At 39.6% G+C, this 21,999-nt stretch overlaps 1 protein-coding gene across 1 annotated transcript; it reads left to right on the forward strand.

The window, feature by feature from the left end:
• Positions 1–3,511: 3,511 nt before the first annotated feature.
• Positions 3,512–21,996, forward strand: LOC145779904 (L-lactate dehydrogenase B-B chain-like). The gene is made up of 9 exons (XM_082591577.1): positions 3,512–3,642; positions 4,144–4,246; positions 8,683–8,842; positions 15,460–15,580; positions 16,111–16,284; positions 16,562–16,735; positions 17,107–17,224; positions 17,692–17,815; positions 20,307–21,996. Exons 3-9 carry the CDS (start codon positions 8,687–8,689, stop codon positions 20,469–20,471), a joined length of 1,032 nt encoding a protein of 343 aa, XP_082447703.1. The 5' UTR covers positions 3,512–3,642; positions 4,144–4,246; positions 8,683–8,686; the 3' UTR covers positions 20,472–21,996.
• The last annotated feature ends 3 nt before the right edge of the window (positions 21,997–21,999 follow it).

Genomic DNA, 21,999 nt, shown 5'->3' on the forward strand with positions numbered 1-21,999 from the left:
CCCCCCCCCCCCCCTAGAGAAAAATAGTTCCCGCGCCACTGTATCAGGCTGCAATAAAACAATTATTTTGTGTTTTGCATATCATGTGATCTGTCCCTCGTCAATTTGTGTAGCCTATCCTGCATTGAATTCATGTGTCAGTTGTTGATGGTGCTGTTGAGAGGTGTCGCTTGTACATCTTTAATGTAAAATTTTTAAATTCATTTTTTTATTTCTCTTAGATGTAGCTTATTCTGAAGAGGACAGTATGTGGTGTCAAAAACGCTGGATTTAATAGTTTTTTCATGTCTTTTTTGTGTGTTTAATGTTAAATCCGTTAAATTTACTGAGTGTTATACGTATCTGGTACAAGCCAAGCTCTCTACCAAGGCTCAAACATAACATCTTGTTAAAACATAATCAAGTTAATCATCTGACCAATCCTAACCTTTTTTCATTAACTTTTGCATTCACCACATGCCCAGCACTAGCAGAGATGAACGATAGAGAAGTCACTTTTTTTTACTCCGGCTCCGATCCTGCTCCGAAAGTATTCTCCGGTTCCTGCTCTAACTCCGAAATTTATTTTGAAACGAAATATGCGTGAAACGGTAGGCACTTTAACATTACCCACTCGTCGAAAAGGTACGCAATCATGCGTGACATGTTCATTCGCGACTCAGCTGATTTCAGTCATGTGACTCGACACGTGATATTCTGATTGAAAAATTTTGATACAAAGAAATTTAACCCTTTAATGCTCGGACTACTTTCTACAAACGAAAAAAATTTGTTTTTTTGTTTTTTAGTGACATTTGTGACCCAATAAATCCATTTTTATCAAAAATTTTATTTTTTGTGTTTTAAGTAAAAAATTAAAAAATGTTGCCAAATGGCTACATTGGGCATACAGAGGGCGCAAATATGAAAATTCTTAGATACAAATTATCATGTAAATTCGATCGCTGAAGGTCAAAAACCGAAGAAGAAATGTTATATGCATTTTACAAAGAGTAACCAGAAAACTAAAATGGCTTTAAGATTCTTTGGCAGGCTATTTGCAATTTATATTATATTCCTCCGGAGGAATTTGCTGACATTTCGATTACAGATGCTCTATCAAGGGATTCACTTCGATTGTCATAGCCTTCCTCGTCTCTTTTCTTCATATCTGTGTTATCATTGAAGTGCATGCAACAGCGTTTCAAATCTGTTGCGTGGCATTCAGTCAGCTATTAGAGAGTAGGCCTATCTCGTTCGTCTTTCCCATTACATCCTTCTCGAAGGCATCTTTACAATACTGATGTGTAGGAGGAGCACTCCTATAAGCTTTTTCATTTCAGCAATAGATGTAATCAAGACATGTCCGTCTTTTTGATGAGCGTAGAGTTTTGATTCACGGACAATATTTCCAAACAGCTCGTCATCAAAAAACTCTAATAAATACTCCAAAGGGGTTTCATATTCAGATAGAGTATACCCTTGATCCTCCCACTGAATATCCAAACTGGGTTTAAATACCTCCTTCTTCCACGTACACTGGCGTTTTGTGGTTTTACTGGTTGAGCGTTTTGTCGGTTGAACCTATTTCACACTTTCCTCAACCACTTCAACTTGTGGCTGTCTTGTAGTAGAAGGCGCCGAAGATAACCTTGATGAAGAAGTAGGCATTCCGCATCTTCATCGGACTCATCCTCTTACTCTGAAATGTCACTAGCGGGCACAACTATCGCAATATCCCATTCAACACCAAATCTACATTATTTTCATCAATTGTAGATAATTCAGGCAGCGTTACAGTAAAGAACGTATCTGCATAAAAAGTAAAAAAAAAAATCAGAAATTTATTCTATTCCATGGAATTTGGACTCTATCTACGCCCAATGTAGCCATTTGGCTACATCAAAATTTCGGGTAACATAACTAAGATTAAAAACATTAACTTCAAAATTAAAGTATTTAGGCTAGTTACTTGTTGATATGACTTTGTGAAAACACACAAAAGTGCAATCATTTCTTCAAATAAACACATCTGCAGTGCTCTGAAGCTGCCTCATTTTCTGACTATTTCAACTTTTCAATGGTCACCTCATCACCATGCTTTCTTCGGAAGGAAATTGTGGGTAATTAGTGTTTCCAATAAATTTCTTTGCTATTATTGTCTTCACAAGAGATAGAATGGTGGATTAAACCATGACAAGGAAACATATTTGTTTTTAAAAAAGTTACAGGGGCCCCTCAATTAAGGTGTGCCAATTGGCTACACTGGGAATTAAAGGGTTAACTGAATGCTTCACCACAACCACCGTTGCCTAATGGTTAGGGCAGAGGAGTAGTAATTTCGATTTTGTGGGTTCGATTCCCACCCTCTGCTAATACTATTTTTTCTTCTGCAACTGAACTGAGTGCAAGAAGGATCTTAATGGTAGCCACTTTAACAAGTCGAAATTGTGACTAAAACACAAAGCAATTTCACATTGAAAAGCAGGCACTCTTCGACGAGTGGGTGATGTAAAAGTGCCTACCACGTGAAACAACCTTTGTCAAATAGTTTTTAAAAATCATAAAAAAAAACCAACCGGGCTTTTTGCCTGGGTTTTTCTCAAACCTGCTTTTGCTACACTATGCCCCTCCCCCGGACAGGAGAATAACTAACTTTTATGATTTAATTTAGGGTGCTTTTAACAGAACATTTTTGCACGTAAAGCATTAAATTACCACTTTGGGCCCCTAATTTGCTCGCAAAGCACTCGATTACCTTTCTGGGCCCTTTTGCTAGATTACGGGGCCCCCAGGACTAAAGAATAACAACTTTTATGCTTGAAATCAGTCGTTTAGGATGGTTTTAACCAAACATTTTTGCGCGTAAACTATAAAATCACAATTTCGGGCCCCCCAACAAACACAGGCCTGGGCCCTCAAAGGTACGCCGTACCCTCTGTACCCCCTCTCATAGGCCTTGGTGGTGTGCAATGAGCTTAAACAAACATCACACTCTTTGCCCAAGACAAAAGGGGCCCGGAGTGAGAGGGGGCCCGGAATGACTCTTCGTACTCCTAGTGAAAATTTCTCTCAGAGGCCCTGCTAGTGAGTGCTCAGCCTTGTGCTGATAGCTGGGAAAAACGCTCCTTTCTTCACAAAGCTCACTAGTAGTGTATTAGGTTAATTTTAATTTTGGTTTGGTTTTGAACCTTTATCCTCGGACTGACAAAGCCTTGATAAGCTAGGTTATTCCTGGTATTTCCGCATACCGTACTTGTAGAGGCTCGTAATTTGTAATAGATCAGCAAAAGCTTGCCTAAGTAATATGCCAAAGGCATAATACAGTTCTTCCAAGACTTAAATGCCGTAAAAGAAAACGATTGCGTACTTTACAATTTTTCATGTTGACAACTCAACTAGGTTAAAATATGTACAACAAAACAGCCTCGCAAGCAGATACAATCTGTGAAAAACGGTATGACGCTTCATTGATTTCAGTTGCAAACAACATGTCATGCTCCACTAATCAACGCCACGGTATTGGCGTTGGCGAAGTTTCAGCATACTAGGTTTCAGCACAGTGGATTTTTATGGTATCTTTTTAAAGTTGCTTCCGGGCCGTGTCGAACTGGGCCTCGGGATCCCAATCCAAGAAACAGCGCACGATCTACCGATTCAGATGTAAAAAGCTCTTGAGTTTAGAAGTTATTTTCATCATTGCTTTTCTCTCATTTTTTGTGTAAACGATGATTACCTCATGTTTGAGTGAACGTGTGAATATAGCCTCTGAGGCATAGTAAGAATAACCACTGTGTTATTGATATGGGGTTGTGGGCTGTGGCTGACTAGATATGACCACTTATGGTCTTTCGATACCCTTCTGGTGGTGCTATAATCTAGCATGAAGTCGTACAATGCATTGTTTTGACAATTTTATTCACTCTACTTGTTTGTTTATGTATGATGCTTTGGAACAAAATAAATTCACTTGACTTCCAAGCCATTCCAGATAAAGTTGAGGTTTGATAGACAAGGCATGACAAAATAATGAGCAGCTGACTCAATGACTAGGTCTATTCACTGCTTGTTATCTTTTGTTACACTTGCATCTGTAACGCAGTGTAGTATTGTATGTTGTTGCAATGGGCACGAAATAAACATCATAGTTTAGTATTATTGCAGGTCACAAGCTCATACCCATTAGCTAACAGAGTTTCAGTTTTCAGACAGTTTTGAGCCTTCAATTTTGTTCTAGTTGAAAAGCCGGACTCATACAGCCTAACAGGTATGTGGTGGTAAAATCCAAATGATTTATTTTTACAGGCTTTGATACCGGTAATTAAGCATATATGGTGATTCCCCCAACCACGAATTTTTGGTAAAATAACCCGAAACACGAATTTCAAAATAAACAGGCTAATATTTGTTCAAACTCAAAAACTGAAATGGCACAGGCAAGAAGATTGCTATCCCTATTTCTGCACTAAAAATTAGACCAAAACCGCTTTTCAGATTTCAGCAATCAACAAATGTTTGACCTAGTCTTAAAACCCTGTCCCTAATAAAATTGAAAACTTTCTGACCGTCTGCACTAACTTTGCTGTTAAATCTCTTCTGGTGAACCTAGAATTGCCATTGAAACATCAATAAAATCGGAAAATAATACTCTAGCGCCATGTGGCAAATAAAAGTTCAAAACAGCAACTACTAGATGGCGATAGTAAATATCGCGCATTCGAGCGATTTTACCAATGCGCAAGAGCGGCCATGCTTTTATTATATCCGTTTTGATCTGGTCATTGAAAAGGTAAGAAAGTGTAATGAAGAGTTAGCCTTTGCCTAGGATGCAGATATAATTCAGATATGTGCATTAGAGAATGTAGAAACTTATTTAAACATGTTCATTATACAGGCTAGTGTGGGGGTGTTCACTGTTCAGAGCCGGAGACAAATTTACAAATGTCAATCAATCAATGGTTTATTTCTCAGAAACATAGTACATGTTTGAAATATGCAAGTATATTAATATAGGCTGTGGGTATGCCAAGGTCTCCTGTGGTCCAGGTGGGTCTGCTACTATTCGGTGAGTCCGATTCGGTGAGAGCCTTTTTCGGTGAGAGCCCTATTCGGTGATTTTCTTGAATTTTTTTTTGAAAATTATCGGGTACCGTAGCCTAATTAAAACCCATAACCCCAAACCCCCAAACCCTTAACCCCAAACCCAAAAACCCAAACCCAAAAAAAAAAACCCCAAACCCTCAAAACCCCCAACCCTTAACCCCTATCCCCTAACCCTATAACGGCAATGATAATTAGGCTACGGCGCGCAATAATTTAAAAAAAAAACTCACCGAATAGGGCTCTCACCGAAAAAGGCTCTCACCGAATAGGGAACTCACTGAATCGGACTCACCGAATTGGACTCACCGAATCGGGCCATTCCGGGTCCAGGTCGTGCTGACACAACAGTGTTAGCTTCTTGCAGTGCTGCCGGTGAAGCTCTTCCATCCTTGATCGTCTTCCAAGGCAAGAACCTCCCAAACACGTGGAAATTAGTGTTGGGCGATATATTGAATTTTCGATACGATATCTTTTCAATATCGATATTTATTTCAATTTCGTTCGATATTTTAACTATTACAGCCCTAACTCGTAACTGCAAACCCCTACAAAAACGTTGCCAAGGCCAAACGGCAAAAGTTGAAATTGCCTCGGCAATTGCTGTGAACGTTCATAACGAAAAAAATTGTACCAAACATGTAAAACGAGAAGTGAAAAATATACGATACTAGAGTAGTCTATCACGACCGCACTGTTTGATTTGTTGTGATGTAATAATACCAAAAAGTAGCGATAAAGCGAGCAACGCGATATGCACGCTGTTACGTTAATTCACGTTGAATAACTCACGGGTAAAAAATTAAGTTAATTTTGGGTTGATTCAACATTCGAGTCAGTATGATACAAATCGATTTCGTTTTCCCGGCGGGTTATGTTACGTGACAACAATGCTCAATAAGAAATTTATGTTTGTTTTACATTAATTCGACGTTGAATTATCATCCAATAACGTTAATTGCTCAACCAGGTACCGGTAACAAATCAATACCTCCCCGCGAGAAGATTGCCTCGATTTACGTATGCACTAACATAATTTCGGCACAATTGGGATACTGCGAGCAACACAAAGTCTGTTTGATAGAACTAGCTGTCAGAATCGGCATCATCAGATGCTGCATCGAAGGATGAGGTTGTCGCGTCATCACTGGAATCGGACACATTAAAAGGCTCATCGCTTAGCTGTAAATTTACACTCTCTTCATCGTTTGCAATGAAGCGTCCACGTTTTGCCGTTTTCGTACTTTGATACCAATCCACACGCCTCTTTCGCGGGTCTGCTACTATTCGGTGAGTCCGATTCGGTGAGTTCCTAACCTCTAACCCCTAACCCTAACTCCTAACCTCTAACCCTAAAACGGCAATGATAATTAGGCCACGGTACCCAATAATTAAAAAAAAAATTTGAAAAAATCCCCCGTTAAGGGATCGGACTCACTGAATCGGGCCATTCCGCTCTTTCGCAGAGCTCCATCAGGGTGTTGACTAAGGAGCAAATCTATGGCTGTGGCATAACGACTGGAAGGAATGTCTAACCCTAACCTTATTTTTATTGCCGACGCTAATGCTCGAGGTCCACTGCTGCGTTAAGGACGTGGCAACTAACCCGGGAATTTTGATAAATGTCCCGGATCATTTAAATCCGGACATCTCCATTTTTCCAGCATGTGACATAATATCTGTTGCAGCCATGCTCTCTCTATTAAAGGCAACAAATGGCAATGTACTAATTATGGCTCGGGTTCCAAATAGCGACTGTCAGAACAGCGACTGTCAATAGAGCGACCACACGACAGCGATTAATTAAAAACAGCGACTGTCAATAGAGCGACTACACGACAGCGATTCATCAAGAACTCGATTAATTAAAAACAGCGACCTCGAAATTTGGCCTCCAAGTCAAAACCTGCTGACTGGCATGATATAAATCCAAAAATTATGAAGTTGCTATTATGAAGTCGCTATTATGAAGTCGCCATTATGACAGTCGCTGTTTTGACAGTCGCTATCCGGCCTGGATGCCACTAATTATGATGCCATAGTACGTCTCGCCCGCACTCGTCACGATGTCTCGCCCTGATGATCCGTTAGGTGAAACAATTTGTAAAGGCTTCAGATAGTAATAACTATATTTGATTTAATTCGCTCTGCTTTGCCTTTTTGCTTGGCATTGAGCACTTTTTGTAGTATTAATAGTTTTCATTGTTTTTGGTAATTTATACATATTTTCCTACAGACCAACATTGTTTTCGGGATCCATTACGCCAAGTTTTTTTTTTTTTTTTTGGATGAAACTATGTGAAAATAATCAGTAGGTATGCAGGAGCTAACCATGTCAAATGGAAGCAAATGTATTCCAAAATAAATGTGCAATTGAAAGATTTGTTGTATCCACGAATTTCCCCAACTGCGCATTTACGCATGCATTAGGGATTTTTCCCCTTCCACGAAAATTCTTCTCCTATATCACGATCTTCTTCCGTATTTCCGAAGTTGATGGAATTTTCGCCTGAAATAAATTGTTTTGTAGAGTAGATGCAAGTAGCTAGAAGTGGATTACCACCAAAAAAATATATCTTCAGAATTAAAGAGTTGGTGATGAAAAACATTTCGTGTTTCAAAAAAAAATTCGTGGTTAGGGGAATGACTATACCGTATCTTTTGCTGGACTAAAGCCACAATTGATGAAAAAGATTTATTTCTTGATATCAATGCTTCATATTGCTATTTTTAGAACAAAGTGGCTATTTTTACACACTTGTTGCCATGGTTGTTTGTGACAGGTGTTGCCAGAGTTAGGATTAACTTTGCTTAAATTAGGGCAGAATTCCTTATCTGCAACATAATTACGTCTATGCCACAGCCTTTTTAGAAAGCTATTTGAGTTTATTAAATTTCACTAATAGTGCTAAATTTGAATTAACAGCAAAGTGGTTCAGAATCAAATGGTATCCAAGATGAGTAGGCTATGTTCTGGAAAGTACATCCAAACTCTTGCAATACGGGAACAAGAGACGTTAAATCATGTAGATAGACCCACAAACCTATCTTTTTCTTAATCTCTCAGCTTCATCAACAACTCAAAATCCTGTGCTGTTTCAACCTTGTGCTGGCTTGCTGTTTCCGGTTGATGCAACTTGTTAAACACATCCTAAACATAGGCATTTTTTCATAAAAGTAATCGTTAATGTAATCATAATAATAATGCTTGTTTTTATATAGCGCAGTATCCATCGCAGAATGCGTTGCTCGTCAGCGCCTTACAAAGCAGACAGTGTCAATGCAGCCGTATAGAGGCGCAACTGAGTACATTATTACTCGAATTCGTTCCATTGCTCAGTGCCAAGCAGGAATTTGATTCAGTACCATTTTAAAAAGTCTTTGGTATAGTGTGACCACTTGACCAGACTGGGTATTGAACCTATGCTACTGATTCAGAGGCGGATGCACTAATTGCACTAAGCCATCGAGCCGTTCTGTAATGCTCACCAAGCAAAGAACTCCCATATCTAAACAAATACTGCTTAATGCAGGATGAATGGCTAGTTTATTGGGAATAATCTGCAAAACTTTTTATGACATTTATTGCTATTATTACGGCAGCAATATGAGCGACAATGCAAAGGATATAGTTTTTGACAACTCTGTTAAGAACGAGCTTTTCAAAGAAGTGAAAGTCACCAAAGAGAAGCCTCCATGCAAAGTCACTATAGTTGGTTGTGGAATGGTTGGCATGGCTTGCAGTATCAGCGTTCTACTGAAGGTGAGATATCTTAGTTCACCAATCAATAAAATTACCATAAAATGTGGCTATAGTAAACAAAGCTTTCATGAATACACTAGGCTTAATGTGTTGGAAATATGACTTTCAAATGAATTTTTTTAGCATACTTTAGTTGTTTTTTTTGAAGCTGTTGATTCTTGTATTGTTAAAATTGTGTAGTTATATGTTGAGCAAGTTGAAAAAACATAAATTACCAAGTCATAAAATAAACCTTATGTTTTGAGTAAACCTGATAAGGATTTGTTCTCAGCTGTAATGCATTGCTATACCCTATACTGTACCAGTACTCAAAAGCTGTCATACAAATCATCTAAAAAATAGTGCAACATCATTTTACTGATTTTATTCATAAAAGCCAACACAGTTTACAATTTTTTTAAAAATATTTTTACCTTCATTGTTTTCAAATGACTTCTCCAATTCTTTTTGTGAAAAATTGTGATCAGTACGGTATGTAATAATGTACTCATTAGTGGCTTTGTAATGTATGCATTTCTGTGCTATTCTAAGAAAGCTTATTCAACAGAGTATAAAATCGGGTATGCGACATCCTGTCCTGGCTGACTTGTTGCTAGACGACTGACCACGGCCAGCCTGTCGCAAGAAAATTTTACTACAGGGTACATCTCACCACTAGATGACTTGATGCAAATTCCTTACTAATCCGACTAACGCTTCCTTATCATAGCATGCTCTTGGCTTGTTCGACTCGAACCTTGGAATCTGTTGATCCATTTTAGCAAACAGCAACAGAGTAATCTTAAAACTTCTAACTCCTATACTGGATGATTGCTCATGTTTTTACTTTGTATTATTGATGAACAATGTTTAATATTGATCATAAATATAAGCTGCCTCCGAATCTAAACCACACAAATGATGAGAAATAAAAAGTAAGGCACGATTTACAACCGAGTAAATATGGTATGTCATCAAACGTACACTAACATTGGTGTTAGTTACTCAGGCTAAACTTATTGGTTAATTTTTTTCCTTATAACTCTTATATACATATTATGTATTTTATTGGGAGATGACGTTCGCATTTTTTACATCAAATAGATGTTACATTGATGTGACCGCACCAAACATTATCATGCATTTTTTAGCTTGGAAGCAAAACCAACACCATGAAATTATTTGCTACATTAATTTTTATTAGCAAAGCTTGATTTTGTGATGGTGGTGCAAGCCTTAAAGCAGCCGGCGGCCATCGCGGCCATGGCCGCTAAGTAGTGCTTGAATGACCGCCGGTGCTACCTCCTCAGTCGGCCAATTCGGCCGCAGGTTTCTTCTAGCCTAGCCAGTTATTTAATTTCGCAATAGAATGATCGTGAATTAACTGTCGAAAATATGTAGCATCAAAGAGTGACGCAGAATTAGGTCAGCGCGTCATAATCACCACTGTTGTATTGTGCGGAAACATTTTCTATGGTATGGAAAATATCCAGCTGCGATCACCAGCTATACGTCTTGTTTGTAATTCTCGACGTTTATTTTAACAAAGTGTTAATCCGAAGTGCTAATTTACATCGGCTGGCAATATTGTCGTTTTTATGTCGATTCAATGTTGTCGGACATTGAATCGTTATTAAAAAGGAGAACTACCTAGACAACAAAATTCATCATTTTTACCCTGATTTAACGATTGCAAACGTAGAATCAATGAAAAAATGACGGATTTTGTAGTCTGGGTAGGTTAGTTGACATCTGAGGGGAAAACACGTGTCTTCAGTGTTGAGAAATGTTTCCGCTGTGGGTTAGTAACTTCACACCCTCAATGGAGACATCATAACGGTATAAATGGTCAGGTTTTATGAAAGGCGATATGCACTATATGCAGTTGAAACAATTTACTGAGCAGCGAGCAGTTGAAACAATTTAGTGTCGTTAGTTGGTTCCGCAATACTGGATTACGATCCCGATAAAGCAGTTATTGCGTGGTACAACGATTCTATTGTAGGACCTCGCTTAGACTTCAACAACACGAAGTGATCATTTTGGCATTGTAGCAAGTTTAATTCTATTTACTTGCGCCATTTTTATTTTGGCCTCCAAGCACGCAGATTTGGCCGCCGAGAAGGAGCTCTCGGTAGGCCACGATGGCTGCCGGAAGAAAACACGAGTTTTAAGGCCTGGTGGTGATGCTTCCACTGTTTTACAGTTTTTCTATAAAAACTCGAAAATTATTTCAACAAAGAAGTTTACATTGTTTCGCCTCAGCCCACGTCATGAATTTTGGAAAAAAATGTTTATTCATTTCATCACTCTAAGAGCATTTCTTTTTTTTTCTTTCATGAAATGTCGTATTAACTACACAAGATGACAACACATTAAGCTTACTTGGTAATTTCAAATGAACGATGTAATATATTACTTTACTGTATCTTTGTCTGGTTTGTAGCTGCTATAAAACTGCAGTATTCTACAATCCAATGATCACAGGCCACAGCGAGATGTTTTGAAATATTAAACAAGGTTTGTCTTAATTTTCTAATATTTTTGGAACAATTAAGTGTGAGAAGCTGTGAGACCATCTTAACATTGCGGGTGTCCAACGTTGCAATAGCCACTTGTTATAAACATTCAATTAAATGTACAAACCAATTGCAGTCACTTCAAAGGAGTGTTGGAATCGAAACGGGTGATATGAAGCGGACAGTGTGATATAAAGTTCAGTTAATGTCATAACTCCACAAACAATGGCCAGAACAAAAGTCACATTGCAACGGGGTTGCAAAAAGATTTGTAAAACTGGCTAGTGGTTACACGTATACGACTATACGTTTGATAACATATAATATCATAATTACTTGATTGTAAACCGTGCCTTGTTCATCACCGTGCATTAAGGGGGCAGTTCTACTGAGAATCGCATTTTTCGTACTTGTCATAAATAACAATATACACACAAAAGTTCACCCACAAACCCCAACAAACCATATATTGCTGGAAAAAAGGAGGAAAAAAGCCATTCAAAAATATTTACTTTGTTAGGCTGGGGCAATCCATTGAGGGTTTATACCATTTTGAATTTGTACATAAAATCAACCGATTGTCTCCATTGCAGCCCTAACAACTCGAAAATGGCTAGAGGTAGGGACTTCAAACTGCATGGTGATCTAGTAGGGTATCCTAGCCAATAGCCATAAATTGATAGAGGCGATTTCTTTTAACTCTTTTAATTTTTTAAATAAAAAAATTTGAAATTTTTTTTTCTAAGTAGAACTGCCCCCTTAAACATTGAAGCTTGAGCGATGGAACGAAGCTGTCCAAACCATCGACTTTTCACACTCAAGCCACAAAGCATGGAGCATCATCAACAACCTCACTGAGCGCTCAGCAAACTCCCCTCGTCAGTGCTCCGTTTCTGCTAATGCCATCGCTTCCCAGCTAGTGCAGAACGGGGTCTACAAGACAAAGGACCGCAAGGCATCCCGCCTTGTTGCCAAGGAAGTATCTGCCCTTTGGCGAGTGGAAACACCACAAGAGGAAGCAATCTCTGGAGACTTCACCCCAGAGGAAATCGCCACCGCCCTCCGCCTAGTGAAACCACACAAGTCTCCAGGGCCGGATAAGATCTGCCCTGAGCTTGTGCTCCATGCTGGCCATGCCCTAAAGTCCTGGTTACATAGATTCCTCTCTTCCTGCCTGTACCACCTCAAAATCCCAAAAATCTGGAGAAGAGCTTTAGTAGTTGCGATCCCTAAGCCTCACAAGTCACCAGAGGACCCAAGGAGTTATCGTCCGATATTCCTCTGTGTTCCTTTCAAGATCCTCGAAAGACTGATCTACGCACACGTCAACCCAATCATGGACCCGCTCCTTCCAAAAGAGCAAGCTGGGTTTCGGCTCGGAAAATCCACCGTAGATCAGGTCACACTCAAGACAAGACACCGAGGATTGCTTTGAGACAAAAAAGAAGGCCGGCACTGTCTTTCTAGATCTTACAGCTTCCTATGACACCGTATGGCATCGCGGCCTTACTTGCAAGCTGCTTCGCCTGCTTCCTGACCGACATATGGTTCATATGATTATGGAACTTGTCAGGAATCGAAGCTTCACCCTCACCACCGGTAGCTAACGGCGAAGCAGACTGAGACACCTGAAAAACGGCGTCCCGCAGGGATTGGTCCTGGCTCCACTTCTTTTCAACATCTACACCCACGACCTGCCAACTACGGTCTCCGCAAAATATGCTTAGGCGGACGACCTGGCAATTCTCCACTCCACAAAGTCGTGGGAAAATCTAGAAGACACCTTGAGCCAGGACATGAAAACTCTCTCAGCCTATCTCCAGAACTGGCGACTGAAACTCAGCGAAACCAAAACTGTGGCAGCAGCTTTCCACCTCCATAATCGGGAAGCTGATCGTGACCTACACGTCCAGAACAACGGAAAATCTCTGTCCTTCTGCCCCGAACCAAGATATCTTGGGGTGACACTGGACAGATTGCTCACATACCGCCACCATTTGGTGTCACTGCGCAAGAAACTCACATCCCGCGCTGCGCTACTCAAGCGCCTGGCAGGCTCTAGCTGGGGGGCGAGGGCTGACACTTTGTGTATAGCAGCTTTGGCCCTTGTCTACTCTTCAGCAGAGTACTGTACACCTGTTTGGTGCCGCAGTGCTCACTACCATAAACAGCGCCCTGCACACCGTGACCGGATCCCTGCGTCCCACACCATTGGACAATCTCTCCATTCTTGCTGGCATCCAACCCGCTGAGCTTCGTCGCGAAGAAGCCACTCTGTCCCTCGGTCGACGGGCACTGGAGCCTAACCACCTTCTCCACCACAAGATCTCTGCTCTCACAAACGAGCACCCCCGTCGACTGAAATCAAGACACCCATTCGTGCCAGCTGCTCAACTTCTTATCAACGAAGCTGATGTACAAGACATTTCTGCGGCTGCTTGGGCGGACCATAAATGGAGTTCTGAATGGAAGTCAAGCACCACCAGACTCTATTCGTTCATCCCCGACCCCGACACACGCCCCATCGGTCTAACACTACCAAGACAGGCATGGGTGCGCCTCAACCGTCTCCGTACGGGCGTTGGGCTTTTCCGCTCAACCATGCACCAATGGGGAATGGCCTCTTCCTCCTCTTGTGAATGTGGTGCCGAGCAACAGACCGCAGACCACATCATCAATGACTGCTCCATCGTCAAGCCACCTAACGGAGTGGAAGGTCTGCGTGTCATGGATGATGAAACCAAAGACTGGCTGCTCTCTAGTAGCCTTCTAGTGTAGTCCGGGAACATCGTGAATCTGGGGTGGTAAAAGGATAGACCCTCGGCCCCAGACGCTCACACGACGACGACGAAACATTGTTCACCAATAATACAATATCAAAAACATCAGCAATCAACCAATATTGGAATTAGAAGTTTTAAGATTACTCTGTTGCTTTTTTCTGATATAGATCAACAGATGTCCAAGGATCGAGTCAAACAAGCCAAGGGAATGCAATAATAAGGAAGGGTTAATCGGCTTAGTAAGGACTTCGCGTCAAGTCGTCTAACTCTAGTGGTGAGATTCCTTGCGACAAGTTGGCTTTTTGTCTCATTTGCATATTTCTCTAAGTGTAGCCATTACTGGTTACCGCGCGGCGCGCGTAACTGTTTTTACCGATTTTCGTCCACACAGCAGCCGATTTTCGCCCTCCATGTCCAAATCTAAACAGTAAACTTGAAAAAAAACGTAGCCTAGAGACACATCTAGTCTAGTCAAGTTTAAAAAAGTTGAGAAAAGAAATTGATTCTGGTCACTAGTCTAAAAGTAAGATTTTCCGAATTGATAAAGAATGAACCCTAAGAATTAGCCTTAACCTTACTTTTTTGAAAAGCTTTTGTGCACCACAAAAATTAATGTAAAGAAAAAAATTGGCTTCGATGGGCGTCGAACCGACGATGTCCTCACGAATATAAGGCAAATGACGAATCGACTGAACCAAAAACGCCAACGAAAAGCGTTTGCATTCACACAGTATAAATACAAACTCTATGTGAAGTAACAAAAAGTTTGTGGAAAAAAAATTTTCGCGGCCGGGACGCGAAATTTTTTTCCCACGAACTTTCTGTGTCATTGATTCTAGTCACTCTAAAAGTAAGGTTTTCGGAAAGTGTTTTGAGAGATTGGTTGATTCAGATTGCGAAATAACTATTTGCTAATGAAATTCTGCAATGATAATAAAATATAAGCTTTCCCTAACCCTACTTTTTTTGAAAAGCTTTTTGTGCACCGCAAAAATTAATTTAAAGAAAAAAAAAGTTTGACTTTGACGGGTGTCGAACCCTCGTTCTCACGAACACTAGGCAGAGGATGAAACCACTGAACCAACCGTGCCAACGAGAAAATGTTGCATTCACATGGTTTTAATACAAACTTTTACCAAAATATGTAATGAGACAGAAAGTACGTGGGAAAAAAATTTCGCGGCCGGGACAGGATGTCCTGTTCCCCATAGTGTCAGAGTTGGTCATTTAATAATATGAAGACCCCAAGTTGTGGAATGAGAATCACCATTCTTAGAGTTTTGTACGAAGCTTTCCGAAAAGTTTTCAATTATTGGTATGTTTGTTTTGATTAAAGGATTTGGCAACAGACTTAATTTTAATGGATGTGATTGAAGACAAGTTAAAAGGAGAGTTACTGGATTTGAACCATGGGAAGTTATTTCTTTGTAATGTCAATCTTAAAGGAGGTTCAACAGGTATGGGCATGAAGGAATCAGAACATTTTGTCACGGTCAACCTATCTCGAGACAACTGACTGCAGCCGTCCTGTTGCGGGGACATCTCACCGCAAGACTACTTGATGCGAACTTTACTTTATCCTCATGTACTGATTGATACTTGGTGAGATGTCTCTGCGATAGGTCGAATGCGGTCAGTTGTCTCACGATAAGGTGACAGAATGTCATGTACTCAAACAAAGTATTGTAAATTAACTTTGGTATTGGAACATGCGATGATAGGGTGGGTACACCAGTCCTTCAGTTCAACATATTTTGATACATAGTATTTTTTCATACTGTAACATAATAGGAAGCTTAAAACGTAGAAGATCCATATATTTTAATCAATCAACATAATGTAGGAATGTTTTAAACAGGTGTGGTTGAATCTTATCACAGTGTTTTATTTGTTTCATTCTGTAACATATTCATTCTGTTGTATTAACTGTGACATTGGTTGCATGTAAATAAAAACAACTTACATTGTGTAATGTGTATTGTTGCAGACTACAAACTGACTGAAGATAGCAAAATTGTCATCATTACTGCTGGGGCACGTCAGAATGTGGGAGAGTCACGACTGAGTCTTGTGCAAAGGAATGTGAACATCTTCAAACACATCGTTCCCAACATAGCAAAATATAGCCCTAATGCCATCATCGTTGTTGTTTCTAACCCTGGTAAAATATTAGTAAGATTTTAATTATTTTTTTAAAGACGTGTTGATTGCATCTTATTGTTGTATTAGATTTGGTACAAAATATTCACTTTTATTGTATAAAACGGATGTTGCCAGTTCAGCGCAGGTGCGTCTAACATTGCTCTGCTTTGTTGATTACTAAAAATGCAGTACATTTGACCCACGGTTGTACTTTGTAAAAAGACAAAGTTAAACAATGTTGCGTAGTTTGTTGCAAAGAAGAATCATTTTTTAATCGGATTCTAATGTATTTCAAGTTGACATCATGACATACGTCACCTGGAAGCTGTCTAACTTTCCCAGGCATCGTGTCCTAGGAACAGGAACGTACTTGGATTCTGCTCGATTTCGACACATAATTGCTGAACATCTCGAAGTGGCAGCTGAAAGTGTTCATGGGATTATTATTGGAGAACATGGCGACTCAAGCGGTGAGCTACTCTCCAAAAGTTTTGTAATCGAATCGTTTTAGCTTCTGAGCATCTCAGATTGTGGATGCTTGAGTGGACTACACGGATATGTTTAATCACAGAAGCTATTACTGTACTTTGGTTTGGTCACCCAGGACACGTTGATCTGCTACTCAATTTTATATACGAAAGGTAGGGAAGTCACTGCAAACATAGCCTACCTCTTGTTCCGCAGTTAAAAAGATGCCACTGCCCTTTGGTATAGAGATCTATGTTTAACACTGTATTGCAGTTATACCACTTATCTGAAATAATCAAGCCAGGCACCAAGGTATAACAATCACGACTTTTGGTGAACCAAGGTTGCATTGCATCGTGTCATTATTTTCCAGTTCCACTATGGAGCGAGGTGAGTGTGGCTGGCCGAAGTCTAGCTTCAATCGACCCTAAGATTGGTCAGAGCGATGGGCCAAAAGGTTGGGATGAAATACACAAACATGTAGTCAACAGGTGAGGCCACAGTTACGCGACCTAAATTTCCTTGTGTCCTTCGCATGTGGTGATGTATGAATCAACAGAAATAAGACAGCATCTGTCTTCATTTATCATAGTTTTAAAAAGTCACCAGAGTATTACAAAGTATTAAAGAGTATTAAAGTAAAACCGCAGGGGTAGTTGCTTCAGCAAAGGTATGCATGTCGCTTATCACCACAGTAAGAAATGTAATTGCAATTGTACTGGTAGAACTTCAAAATACTTTCAGATTATCAATTTTACTTCAAAAACCTTGAGGCTCAAACCAAAGTCGAAAACAAAAACAAATCACGTGTTTTTGATGTCTTTGCCCTAACAACAAAATCGATTTTGATGTTTTTGGTCAAACATTTGTTCACTAAACTTTCTCTTTGCAAATACCGTAAACGAAACCAGTTATTTCAACGTTAGTTGATCTTCAAACAACGTTGTTGTTTCTGCAGTGCCCAGGACGTGATCCGATTGAAAGGCTACACAAACTGGGCTATCGGCCTGAGCTGCTCGGAAGTCGTGAAATCCATCCTGCACAACAAAAACTCGATCATGCCAGTTTCTTGCTTTGTAAAGGTAGGCCGAATGCTACGATTAAGTAAGGGAATGATGATTTTCTTTTATTGTCTTTTCCCACCTGACAAAATTCAACATTTGGAGACGTTGAACCAATTTAAATGTGACAGACTTTGGGTAGCTAAACTCTGGTGAAAGGCAATTCCGTTTTGTAAAGACTATGAGTAGAAGAGTGGAATGTGCAAAGCTGGCAAGAACAGTTGACATAATGTTTATCATTTGTAACATCGCTTTAACATCAATCGATGTAGCATGACTGCAGGCGTTGTGCTGTTGAGCATTTCTTAACTGTGTAAGTAAAGCAACCCGCTGTAATGGGGAATACCCGCAAGATATCGTAACTAATCGTGCATGACTCGCGCGCACAAGATGCCTACGTGATGTGCGGCACTGTTTCGTGTTGATGTGTTATGACCCAGCAGTGTTTTGCATGATCACGACCAGCCAATGAAAGTTGAAAGGTTGTTTTTGCTGCCACTTCCCAACTGTAGTTGTGTGTTGTACGTTTCAGAAGTCAAACGTGATGGATTAGTTTTTCAACATTATTTAATCAATGATACTTTTTCAGCTGGTAAAATCGATTTTTTTTACATTCGTTTAAAATCTGCAAGCGTTGTCATATACTGACGTAACAAGCACGGATTTTCCGAGCTGGGTGTATGACGATAGGTTTCGCGTTGCTTATATTTCCCTCACTCAAAATCTCACATTTTTTTACATTGATATGGCCTCTTGATGCTTTTGATCGATGTAACAAAGAACTGGGTTGCTGTTCTTATCATTCAGAACTTGCCTAGCGATGTTGTAACGATAAGGTGTAGTTTTATAAAAAGTTGTGCTTCCACATTTCAATGCTGCGGTACCTTCAAACGATGTGAAAATTTTTACCAATGTCACATTCTTTGAAAATCAAAGAAATATGTAGAGAGTATAACAAAAAATTGATAAATTCAAGTTGATTGTGGAGCTTTCGCAACACAAGTGTGGCTTCATCAGTACATATCATCTTATCTAAGAAAAGAATCTTATCAATGTAACATGCTTAAACTAATTGAGTCTTATGCCTGCGATTGTGCGTGTGTGGTGGCATACCATGGCAAGGTCATGTATTGCTAAGCAGTCGCCAGCCCTTATCTAACACTTTTCAAATAGTTGTCTACCCAGCCAACAAGTAGGGGAAGGTTTGGTTAGTTGAGCCGGGTAACGGTTGATCCATCCGGTTTTATCGCAACGTCGTGCATGATTAGTCAACCGTTTCATACCAAAAATATGGAAAAACTTGAAGTCCATCAGCACATGTAGTTTTAGGGATTTTCTACAAGCAGAAAAATTGTGAAGCAGTTAAATGTAAAATGGTAGGTAAAAGTAGTTTTGAAAAAAATAAGAAATGTGTTATTTTTTCCTACGATGTTTCATCGTTGTCTTAATGGAAATACTGGGATAGGTGAGGGTAACTTACTCTTTGTTTTAGTAGTTCTCGTTGCTTGATTAGCCAGTTGGTTCTTGGCAATTTTTCATGAATTTTGAAAATGGCGGCGATGTTAACAGTTGAGCCACTTGCAATGTTCACGGTTGAGCCATGCCTTTATCATAAGGAATGTAGTTTATGAGCCGATGGTCCTTACGTACTGCCCTAATTTTGTTGTACCGTACTGTAATTGATGCGTAAAACTGGTGTCCTACCCGGGGGCGGTCCACTGCCCCCCTTAAACTTCCATAAGAGTAGTTTTTTTTGTAATGCGCCAGTTTGAGGGTATTTTTTTTAGCACTACCTCCCTTATATTTTTCTCGATTGCAACGCCACTGGTTGCTAATGTTCGTTTTCTTCACAAACCTCGCGAAATCGTTTCAGAAAGGTAAAAACACCTTCGTGCAAAGTTTCCTATTCAATGATTCTCAGTGTTTTCAGAAATATAAATTTCTGTTCGTTCAGTGTTCACTGTTCTTTCATTTTAAGACACTAGACACAATACACAGTTTAAAGTTTTTTTGATTGTTTATTTGCAAGATGTTCAAGAGAAGAGTTTATTGTGTTTGATGCAGATTGAGCTCTGTTTTGGGATATCTTTTGGAAGTAAAATAATGGTGGATCAACCGTGAACAACGGGTGGCTCAACCGTGAAATTTAGGGTATCATTTGAGCCGGCTAAATTTCAATTTTAAAATGCCGATAAATGATATAAATCGGGGTCAGTCGCAAACACAAACATGTTCACAAGAACCGCATAAGACTGAAATTTATCATGATGGATTCGGATTTTTGGTAAAGTTTGTCGTTAAATTTTTATTGCAGAAAAATCGATTTCTGGCTCAACTAACTACACCTTCCCCTAAGTCCTTTTTAGATTGATTCAACCTGTACAGACATTGAATCTATGTAAAAAAAGGCTGCTCTGTTGGCCATGTAGCAGCAAATACACACGCTCTTTGCCTTGAACTAAATTTTGTATGAGCCTCAATGGATTAATATATTATATTTTGTGTCGCAAAGGGCCAGGTAGGCATAGACCACGACGTGTGTCTGTCTCTCCCCTGCGTGCTCAATGCTTCTGGGGTTGTCAGCGTTGTCCAGATTAACTTGAAGCCAAACGAGAAGGCATCTTTGATGAAGAGCGCCGAATTGATCAACAAAGTCCAGCAAGATTTGAAGTGGTGAAGTCGACGAGTCATCTAAAATGCAGTGAACCAACGTGTCAAAACTATGTCTAGTTGCTTGCTATATATGTGTGCACTGTATTTCATTCTGTCTGTGTGAGGCATCATAAGGCGTGCTGCGTTGTAGTTTTTGTTTGAAAAGTGATGCATTTAAGAAGTGTTTTGTTGAGTGTATGTACGCAGTTCCTTCCAGTTTTGTTGAAAATGTTAATTTACTCGCCAAACTCTCAAACATTTTTAGTGATCATCTAAAATGCAGTGAATCTTGAAACAAACGTGTCAACATTATTGCTGTAGTTGCTTGCTATGTATACGCTATGATATACCTTTTCTTGTGATCTATGTTTATAAACAGATACTGTAGTTTTCAAAGATTTCATTTGTCAAATTTTTACAAAATCGCCTATTCAACCACACTGTGTTGGTGTTTCAACTACAAAATGAATAAGTTCGAGAAATTCTGCCCCTGACGAATCTTTACGCGGTGTCTTTTGTCAAACGTTTGCACTTTCTGTGTTGCAACTAAATCCCACTATGTTTTGCCCGTATGTCTTATTTGTCAAAATTCCTTGCAAGAAACCTGAACAAAGTATTTGAACTTGTCTTGCATGTGCTGGACTGCTGGTCGTAAGGAGCTCATGTTTGATTCCATCTCAATGTGTTTCATTTGCTTAACGAAGCGACGTCATTAGTGGGATCGACATAAGATTATTGCAAACTTTATTTGACACCACTTTTTCTGCCAGTTGGGTTACCGTACTTATTATTTTGAACTGCTATGGTGGCTTCAGCTGCTTGGTAAAACTCAACTATTTGGGTACTGCATGTAGAGAAGAACGTTCTTTCCAGTACAAGGCCTTTCCAGTACAAACTGGAAAGAACGTTCTTTCCAGTCTCGTTATCACTAATGCAATACTAACTTCTATCAAGAGTCAGCAAGTAATTAACAGATGCAGCCAGCTCTAAGATGCTTTTCACACACTTGTGCATTCGTTCAGAACGACTCTCCTATAGTTTTAAAGACGATTCTGTTTATTATTTTGTATCTTCATTATCAGCATTTTAATAAATTAATCTAAACAGTTAACTTAAATGGCCCTACTTAATGGCCGAGTTAGAGTTCCATGTATTAAAGTTTCACATTGCAGTTTACAACCACATGCATGTTTAATTCCAGCACAGGCGTTTGCTCGATGTAAAAATACTTGTTACTTTCACGATGCTGGGATACCAGAGCCTTTCGTTAACAAGTGCTGATAAATTTCACTTTTTAAACCACAGGTTAAAATGTTCATAGCGTTTGGAGTATTTCTTCGTAAATTTCTGACCCCACGAAATGTATTCCACAGGTTGCATGTCTAATCTGACGTTAAACTGCGCTTGATTGCTGCCACCATATATTCGCATTTATATGTTGAGAATTATAATATTCTTGTTTGTCAAGAAGCTGGTGTTGTTGTCAACCATGAAAAAACAGGGTTTGTGATACTTATCCTGGACTCCTAAATAAATTTGAACAGTCTGAAGCC

Source organism: Aplidium turbinatum, chromosome 11, assembly GCF_918807975.1.
Source record: "Aplidium turbinatum chromosome 11, kaAplTurb1.1, whole genome shotgun sequence".
NCBI classification, from domain to species: domain Eukaryota; kingdom Metazoa; phylum Chordata; class Ascidiacea; order Aplousobranchia; family Polyclinidae; genus Aplidium; species Aplidium turbinatum.